Source organism: Vigna radiata, chromosome 8 (genome assembly GCF_000741045.1).
Source record: "Vigna radiata var. radiata cultivar VC1973A chromosome 8, Vradiata_ver6, whole genome shotgun sequence".
NCBI classification, from domain to species: domain Eukaryota; kingdom Viridiplantae; phylum Streptophyta; class Magnoliopsida; order Fabales; family Fabaceae; genus Vigna; species Vigna radiata.
This window is the reverse complement of record NC_028358.1, coordinates 2,462,449-2,472,653: the sequence shown is the minus strand read 5'-3', so window position 1 is coordinate 2,472,653 and position 10,205 is coordinate 2,462,449. Positions and strand designations below refer to the sequence as shown.

General features: G+C 32.6%; 1 protein-coding gene across 1 annotated transcript; it reads right to left on the bottom strand.

Moving 5' to 3' along the window:
* Nucleotides 1-358: 358 nt before the first annotated feature.
* Nucleotides 359-8,148, bottom strand: LOC106772566 (DEAD-box ATP-dependent RNA helicase 37). The gene is made up of 7 exons (XM_014659055.2): nt 7,878-8,148; nt 6,669-7,540; nt 6,491-6,574; nt 5,862-6,104; nt 4,682-4,849; nt 4,368-4,481; nt 359-1,665 (listed from the first exon to the last, which is right to left on the bottom strand). Exons 2-7 carry the CDS (start codon nt 7,395-7,397, stop codon nt 1,171-1,173), a joined length of 1,833 nt encoding a protein of 610 aa, XP_014514541.1. The 5' UTR covers nt 7,398-7,540; nt 7,878-8,148; the 3' UTR covers nt 359-1,170.
* Nucleotides 8,149-10,205: the final 2,057 nt, after the last annotated feature.

Genomic DNA, 10,205 nt, shown 5'->3' with positions numbered 1-10,205 from the left:
TAGTCTACCTTAAATTTCTTGATGGAATTCATATGGCATGTTCTAAATAAGTAATTTAAGTAATTATATCATAAAGTAATATAAATATTTTCAGATATTATATTATATTTTACATATAAAATGATTATTTAGATTAGACAATAATCACAATACAGTTATTTAATTATTTTAAAGGATTAATGAGATAAAAAAATATCTCATAAGGGTTCAATTAATTAAATATTGGACTGATTGCTCAAACTAAAAACATAGGAATTTATCTCGACTAATTAGTAATCCAAAATCGACTGAAATAGTTAATAGTGTAGCTATCTGAACTATATAAGGTCATGACACATACAATAAATAAAAAGGAGAGTAACAAGAAAATATCGTGTTCTATTTTTGATTGATGTATACAAATGAGTGAATATAAAAGGCGATACAAAGCATGATGACGATTTCCTTTCTCGCCAGACCTAATTCGATCTCAAAAAGTTGGGTTAGGTATTTCATATAAAGGAAAAAAATATATAATTTTAACGAGCTTACAAAATCAGCATATACTAATATCATAAGATGTAGTATACAACCATTAAACTAACATCAACTTAAGGGTAACTTAGTTTTCAGGAAGAATTGTTAGTGAGTGTGTGTACTACTTACTAACTAATAGGGTAGAAGGGTACAGTGAGTAGCAGGAAAATAATTGAATGGACCCTTCTAGTAAGGGAAGACAAAATTAGGTAATTAAAGGCATAGAATAATGAAATCAACAATATGTGCATGCTAATTAAGGATAACTCCTGACTTAAGTGTCAAAGGCTAAGGACCTAACAAAAAAATACATAACACAGCATTACCCACCATTTAAACTCTCTCAGTAATATCAGTCCTTTCGTCCCCATCCAATCTGTTTACACCCTCTCCCTCTTCTTCTACAATACAGATTCAAACAAGTCATCCAGTCAGAAATTTTTGGGTTGCTTACAGATTTTGTCTTCTCCATATGCAGCATTTCCCCCACCTCATTTGCCTAACCAGCAAAACCAAGCCTATGATAAAAGATTCATGCAGTAAGGAATGCATGGGTGCAGGCAAACCATGGTTGAGAAGATACAGCTTTTCACCATTAAAGTCTGAAATTTATATACAATCAACGTGAGAATGAATTAGTGATGTGACACTAATCTAATCCCAAGCACTTGTCACACCTTGACCATACCCTCCTCCTCCACCGTAATTGCCATATCCCCCAGCAGCTCCACCACCGTTTCCACCGCCATAGTACTCTGTTGATTTATTAAATGAGCCTTCCCTCCTAAAATCACGACCACCAAAACGGGATCCCCCTGACCTCCTGTTTCTGTTACCACCACTGTAAGCAGCCCTTGCCGCATAACGGGTGAGCCAGGCAGGAACTTCTTGATTAGCCTCTTGCATCAGATCAGCCAATGGTTTGGCCAAGGATACGTTACTTTCATTGAAAAAGGCCGTTGCTAATCCCATTTTACCAGCTCGCCCCGTTCTTCCTATTCGGTGCACGTAATCATCAATGTCATTCGGAAGATCAAAATTTACCACATGTGCTACCCGAGGGATGTCCAGACCACGTGCTGCAACATCCGTTGCCACTAGAATTGGTGTGTTTCCAGTCTTGAACGACCTCAATGCTAGTTCTCTTTCCTGCAAACAGAACCATTAGTACACATTTATTTTCAGGAGTACACAGAACGAAAGAAATATATACAAAGACAGAGAAATATATACAAGGACAACTACTAGTTCAGAAGTTCTCTGGGAAAGCACTTTCTAAGCTGTAAATTGATTGTAAATAGAATCGTTGGCAAGCCTTTTTGGAAAGAGTTAAAATTACTACGACATTACGATAGATTTTAAGCGATTCAACTAGAAGTTCCCACAATTCAATCTTAAGAAAAAGTGAGAACAACAACATCATGATTGAAAACAATTTGTAACTTCAAAAGCATAAATTATGTTGGATCTTCTGGAAAGAGGACATTATAAGTACTATAAAAGTCGCCTGAGAGCGTAAGTGTCATTCAGTATTATTGAATGAAATGATGACAGCTGATTTTCTCCCCTTTTAAATTTAAAATTGAATGAAGATTTACTTAGCAACTGCAATATAAAAAATATAAATTAAAGATGTTTCTTCAATGTAGTAAGTGGGTAAAAGATAAGCTTTCGTGGTTAATTTGAAAAACCTCCTTTCGATCAAAGTAAAAATAAATTAGTAGATTTTTGTTCAAAGAAAAAATTAGCAAAGGCACGGAGAGCAATCATTATTTCTGCTTTTACACCACAAAATTGGAGGCACTTGCGTAAGAAAAGTAGTAGGAAGATTTCGAGGGGTTAGTACAACGCATTCCATGAGAGGAAAAGATTTTCTTAGGCGGGGCTATAATAGATACGTTGGTAGTGATGTAAGGCAACTGTTAGGAGCTTATATTGATTTTGGTTTTAAAGAACTAAACGAGGAAGGACAAACTATTCAAAATTTCTATGACTCGTGATTTTGGGATTATGAACACTAGTTTCAAAAGGTGAGGATCATCTAATTACTTACAACAGTGGAGGTTTAGGGTCACAAATTGATTTCCTTTAAGCAAAAAGCATTAAAATGATTTGTAAAGATTGTAGGGTTGTTCTTGATACTCATTCGAATATACAAAAATACCAAAAAGTTTCAAATAAAAAAATCAAGTGATGGAGAGTAAGGGATATAAACAATTGAATTTTAAGAAGAAATTGTTGGAGAAAGGCAATTGGAAATTGCATATTAATATTTCAGAGATAATATGTCTAAAAGAAGTCTTAGGAGAACCAAAAATGTTTCAGACCAACAGATAAGGAATCTTAGAGGTGGAATGAACGTGTCCAACAAAAGAGGGTACATTAAATCAATATATGAGTGCAATAATGCCAAGAATTGGGTAAAGCATCATAATGTCAGAAATGGGATAAAAAATTGAGAATGTATATAGCTTGAAGTGTTCTAAAAAGATTTTGGGATGAAAAGGGAGAGTGTATATACAAGCTTGCCAAAAACAGAGAAAGGAAAACGATAGTTTTGGATCATGCAAGATGTATTAAGGATAATAATGGAAAGTTATGATAACAGATCAATATATCAGAGAGACGAGAAAAATGTTTGTAAATTTTTCATTGATGGACAAGAATCGTCATTTAATATGGAAAAACTCGAAATCAAAGATGGGAAAATAAACCCTTAGAAGATGGATAGTGCTAAAGTAATTGGCCTAAACGGTATTCCTATTGAGGTTTGGAAGTGAGTAAGAGAACAAGGTATCCATTTGGCTTACACTACAGTGCTATTTTATAGATTTGAGATTAAAGAAAATGTTACATGAGGAAGGGAACTTTGGTCCGTGTAAGAGAAAAAAAAAGATGATCAAAAGTATATTAGCTACAGAAGCAAAGCAGGGTTCCATACGCTTTTTATTTATTGACCTGGAAAATAAGTATGATTGAGTGCCTCGAGAAGTATTGTAGAAGACTTTGAAAAACAAAGGTGTTTGCATGGCTTACATCCACCCTATACAAGACATGTACGGGGGTAACTGCTAGTGTGAGAACACCAATAGGCAAAAATAAGGACTTTCTATGAAGATTAGATTACATCAAGGCATAGCATTAGTTCTTAATTGTTTAATCTACTCTTAGATGTGCTTACTAGGGATATACAAAAGATTGTCCCTAGTTTAACATTTTTTGCAAATGATATATCTGTGATTGAAGAATCAAGGGAAACAATAAACTTCAAACATGAGCTTTGGAGAGAGAAAAAAAGGGTTTTCACTTTAGTACACGTACCACTATATGCATTGCAATTTTCGTAGGCGGAAAGAGAGATTTGACTTGGAAGTAAATATGAAAAATTTCGTACCAAAATTTTTATGCTTAAATAAATATATTGGACCAATAAAACAAAATGATGAGAAAATTAATGAGAATATCACCACAAGAATACAAGGATGGTTAAAATGGATCTTGTTGTTGTGTTTGTAGAATAATTAGATACATGATATGTCAATCCTTTTTCTATGCGTGGGGATTAAATTGGAGTCTTGGACAGGAAGTCTTAAATTTGATCCTTGCTACTCGTATTTTTTAGCACCTTTAGTCGCATCAGGAAATGTAGAACTTCATAACACAAGTTAAACTCTCGTTACTACATCTATTTGTGGACTAAACCAATTCAATCCCCTGGTTGCTTCACTAAAGAAAACGAGTAACATAAAATAAACAAAGAGAAAAATAAAAAGAAAAAGGCAATTTCAACGTAATAAAAATGTTGGCATGCTTTTCACTTCATACATAAACTGGACTAGGAAAACACTCACTTGTTGTGTTCTGTCACCATGAATGCTAGCTGCAGGAAATCCATTAACACACAAGCAGTGTTCCAATGCATCAGCTCCTTTCTTCGTTTCCACAAAAACTAATGTCAGACCTTGCTGCAAAAAACAACCCAAAAATCCTTTATGAATATGATAAATTAGCAACTCAAATTTACATACTCTTATGGAAACAGTTGTTTCAGTGCAACACAAATGTATAAAAATGGTGATTTTCACTAGCAAAAAAATAACTAATCATGTTATACACAAATACAAGGCTGAAGATCAGCAATATGCACTGGTGACAACAAATTTACCTTGCCGTAAATTCCATTTTCCCTCTGAGCGTGAAGAAGATCCATGAGATGGCTTCTCTTGTCTGACTCAAGAACATATTCTACTCTTTGAGCAATTAGATCAGTACTTGAACCAACCCTTCCAACAGCCAGAAACACATAATTTGAAAGAAAATCTGATGCAAGTCTCTGCATTCAAATGAAAATTACAAAATTTGTTATCTCAAACCCAGATTTTCAAGGTCTTATAAACATTGTTCTATAGTGTAGCTAAGAAAATTACATCTAGATGATTGCTACATGGTTGTCAACAATTCAAGCTTTATAGATTTTTTTATCGCACATACAAGGCATCGGCGTCATCACATTTAGTAAGCAAAACTTAAGTATCTTAGTGACAATTGACAACTAGAAAACATCAGCCTCAACAATTCCCAAAAACTATACCACCATCAATTGTTCAAATAAACTACTGATGCAACCACCATACTACCTCTACAATTAATATTTTATGTCGCCCAGTGACAAACCAGTTTCACTGTTTGATTCTGCCAAACAAATGCAGTTTGGTTATAGGCATCAACACTTCCACCTTAGCAAATCTAGTTCCACTTACAATGATATAAATTTTAAAAGTGAATGGTTATAGAAACATAGGGGTCTACATAATAGACAGTTGCTCAAACACTTACTTTTCTCATTTAAAATTATATATACCCCAACAGTAAAAAACGAAAAGAAATACTAAAAAAATGTTACATTTGAAGTAAATGGTTTTGTTATCTTCATTAAACCTTCGAAGAGGGGAAAGAAATAGTGTGAATGGAAGAGAAAAGAAAAAAGAAATAATTGAGAAATGAGTGAAAAGGTATATTGTTTGGATGGAAAGAAAAACATGGGAACCTTTATAATCAATTACGTTACGTGCCAATAACGTGGGACCCACCTTTATTCACAATTTCCCCTTATTTCCTTTGTTCTAAACCAGGCCCTCTCCCTCCCTTCCCTCCTTTCCTTCCTCCCCCGCTCACTTTCAGAAGTAACAAACAAAATAAAAGGTGTTTCCAGCTTTAAGAAAAAGATAAGAAATTCAACTTCCCCAAAGGTTCGGCACAAGAGAAATTTTTTGAGGGAAGGAAGATAGAGTTCCTAATGCAAAAACATAATTAAGTTATAAATATGAATGCGAGTCACAAGATACCTGTATCTCTTTTGGAAATGTTGCACTAAACAACAGTGTCTGTCTCATGCCCGGAGGAGGCATGTCCATTTGTTCAACTATCTTTCTTATTTGAGGCTCAAAACCCATGTCCAGCATCCGATCTGCCTCATCAAGCGCCAAATACCTTATCATCTGCAGTGACACCCGAGCCCTCTCGAGCAAATCCACCAATCTTCCTGGAGTAGCCACCAGAATATCAACTCCTCTCTCAAGCTCCCGTAACTGAACCATACAACACAATATTAATCGTGGATTTTTCTTGTCAAATGCTAGTAATACTTATAGATTAGAGGAACCAAGCCCAATTATTTAAACACATCTTTGTCCTTGCTAAAAATTTAAAAAAAAAAAAAAGAACATGTTTTTCGTGTCATAAGTTATGTTCCTCATTTAGCAAGAAAAAAGCTATGTTGTTTTTTTCTTTAACAAGTTATATTCTTCACTAAAAAAGAAAAATCAACACATAATTATCGAACGCATCAGCCTAAACCCTAATGTTAAGGAAGTGATGATAAATAAAACAATCAAAACTAAGTATATAGAAACAGGGCATCATAAGGCTAAAATAAGTCAGAGTGATTTGAACAACATCAATGGGTGAAAATAACCTGTTGGGTGATTGGAGCTCCTCCATAAGCAACCACCACTTTCACACCTGTTTGGTAAGAAAACTTTTTGGCCTCATCGTGTATCTGCAAGATAAGGACATTTTCGATTTTGAGGATATAGATACACCGGTATACATAATAAAGCAGTATAAACCGGAATCTAAAATCAGAATAGCACCTGACATGAAAGTTCCCGTGTGGGGGAGAGGATAAGTGCCAGCGGAAAAGCAGTTCTAGCCACACGTGGCCTTTGAACATATTGCTCCCTCATTATTCCACTTATAATAGGGAAGCAAAAGGCAGCTGTCTTTCCTGACCCGGTCTGAGCACAGGCCATCAAGTCTCGCCCAGAAAGGGAAATTGGAATGGCATACCTCTGAACCGGGGTTGGTTTCACATACTTGCATCTCTGTATATTATGATTCAATGCCTCGCCCAAATCTATTTCAGCAAATGTATTCACAGGCGGGGGCACATTGTCCCCACTAGTCTCCACAGGGATATCATCATAAGCCTCGAAGTTAATCCCACTGTTCTCTTGCTCCAGAGATTTATCATCAGCTTCATCATTCTCAAAAGGGTTCACCTCACGCCTCCCACGGTCCCTCCCCGCCCCTCTACCATTCCAGCCACCACCAGTCTGATAACCAGAACCATATCCTTGTTGCCGCCCTTGATCAGCTTTAAAGTAACCACCTCCCTGATGAGGAGCTGCACCACCAGGATTCCCTCTGTCATTCGCCGGTAAAGGAGCCGGCGAGTGTGACACTGCAGGAACCTCCGACGACAATGACCTGTTGCGAAGATGCGGAGGCACATATGCACCTCGGGGAGGGTGAGCCGAGAAATTGCCATTGCCAGAACCAATGGCTGAATTGTCAGCAGAATCTGCCCACGAAGTTCTCATAGTTGCACAAATCGCGACTTTGCTCTTGCAACAAGCAAATGCTGAACAGAACAAAACCAAAAAAAAAAAAACAACAAAACACAAAACTACGATTCCCAATCCACGATCCTCTTATGCACGCTCTGTCACACAACCACGATCAACTACACAGAAAACGAAAAAAAAAATATCAAATCACACAATCAACAAAAAAAAAATAAAGGAGATCGCAGCAAGAAAAACTCAAACTAAAAACTCAATATCAACAAAATCAAAGAACCTCAAATCACGAACACGAAATCCAGCAAAGCAAACCAACAAATCCTCAGATAATTATCCAAAAAACGAACAGTTTCAAATCGATAAACGCTCCTAAATTTTAAAAAAAAAAATACCAATCCGCAAGCAAACAGATCGAGAAGAAAAACGAAAGCACACGATTTCAGAAAACAATGAGCAAATCGATATCAAATGAGAGAAGAAGAAGAAGAAGAAGAGAACCTGAACGAATGAGGAAAGAAAAATAGTTGGATTGAGATTTTGTGTTTCGAATAACACCTTGGCGAGGATATCGGTGAAAGAAAAGGAGATTTTTCTCGGTGTTTTCCGAGTTGAATCAAAAAAATTTCCTAATTTTCTCTTCACGTTTTCTACGCTGCCTGCCAAACACAAAAGTTTTGTGCGCTGAAAATGAGACGAAGGTAAAAATATCTAAGTGAAAGAAAGAAAGAAAGAAATCCACCGGCGGAAATAAAGCCTTTGCGTCTGAATATTCTATTCTATTATAATTGTGACTCTATGCGTTTACATCTCTAACCAAAATAGCATTTTCTTTTTTTCTTTTCTCTCACTTTCATATCCGTTGATATCTTCATGACTTATTTTTACTTCTTTTCTTTTTAGAATATCACTAAACATATAATAATAGATCGTTTTTCTTATAAAGAATATAACCAAAATTAGTTTTTTAGATTTTATTATATATTTTAAATTTCCATTTTTTTAATATTTAAAGGAAGAAAATATTTTCAACATGTCTAAAAGATAAAATAGAATTATAGCAACTCCGTCCAATTAAAATCTTAAATATTAAAATTAAATCGTTGTTAATTACCATCTAGAAAGTAGTCAATAAAGGTTGACATATTTTAGGATACATTGAATTGAGATTATTAAGAAAGAATAATGAGACTTTTAAATATATTTATGATATTCAATCAATAGTATAAAACCTGTTTTTAAACGATAATGAAATATTCAATTAAAAATTATATTTTTGTAATTTATGAAAAAGGTTATACCGTTTAGAAATTTACAAGTTTTAATAAATTAATGAGTTTAATATCAATTTATCAATATTTACATAAATATTAATTTTGTATTATTATTTTCATAAATATGTGAACGGTTGAAGTAGTAATTTTTTTATTCAGTAGTAATTAAAATGTTTTATCTAAATAAAAAAAATTAACAAATCCAAATACATATATAAAAATTCAAATTTAGTATATTTCAGTTGTTAAAAATGGTAAAATTATTTATCCAAACATGTTAATTAGTTATCTCTTTCTTCCTATATTGTACATTGTTCCCTCAAATCATAAATCTTCAACTATCTCTAATATTATCATCTAACGGTTAGGATTTATAGTTATCAATTAAATAAAAACATAATTTTGAATATATTGTTCAGATCTAAAAAAACTAAAAAATAAACAATATTATAGTAGGGAAGTCTTGCATTAACTTTAGATATGTTAAAAATATGTTACTTATAACATTAAGCTGCAATTGTATTTTATTTTTTTCAAATCTTCATATTATTTTACCTTTAACGACTATAATTTTGAATAACTTAAAAAAATCATAAAGTTAGTTCAAATAATTAAAATAAATAAATAAACTCATTATAGACTATACAACTTTAACTTAAAAAAAAGAAAAAATATATTATTTTATTTCTCAACTCTTAATATATGTATTGTCACGATAACTATAAATTTGACTTAAAAGTTATTTTTTAAGTATGTTTTCACATGTTGAGTTTATGAATAAAAGAAAGCAAGAATTAAAATTGTTTTTTTTTAAAACAAAATATTATTATTGATTTGCAGTGTGAAAAAAAATGGAATTCTTTAAATATAATAAATCAGTTGTGAAAAAGGATAATTATTCAAAGCATGTGTTTATTCACATCACGTATATCCAAATTACACTTATTTAAAATTGACCAAAACTTGACTCGTGCAATTCATGGGTTAATTGAAATAAATTTTTATTAAATATTTATAATAAAAAAATCATAAAATTTGTATAATTTATGTCTCTTAGCAATGTGTGTTTTGAATTTGTAATTTTTCTATGTAATTCAAAATAATATTTTCTCTCTAATATGCAATTCAAGTTTGAAAATTTGCAACTTTTCTAAGCAATTTAGAATGCTTGAAAAGCTTTAAATTTTTTAGTTATAGCACATTTACAATCATGGTAAAATATATGCTTATTTTGAAATATAATAGTTATAATGAGGAGTAAAATTTCATAGTATATAATACTTTGATGATGTTCAATTAAAAATAAATCACATTTAGTATTTGGGTTACACGTATAATGCAAGTAAAATTAAGAGTATAACAATTCATATATTAAATGAAAATCCGTGTTTTGTTTTATTTTTAATAAAAAAAAATGTCTATTTGTTTTAGTTTATATTAAATTGAGTGTTTATAATTAAAAATTATAGTTGATAATTATATTAAAAATATTTATTAATATATAATATTTGAAATTTGTCTATTAATTTTTCTAAATATTTTTTTCAAGATTGAT

Bases quoted from the DNA above. Each gene is read 5' to 3' on its own strand.
- LOC106772566 (XM_014659055.2), bottom strand. From the start codon at position 7,397: ATGAGAACTTCGTGGGCAGATTCTGCTGACAATTCAGCCATTGGTTCT. The intron at 6,575-6,668 runs GTGCTATTCTGA...CTTATCTTGCAG, and splicing joins CACGGGAACTTTCATGTCAG to ATACACGATGAGGCCAAAAA. The intron at 1,666-4,367 runs GTGAGTGTTTTC...TTCTGTTTGCAG, and splicing joins ATGGTGACAGAACACAACAA to GAAAGAGAACTAGCATTGAG.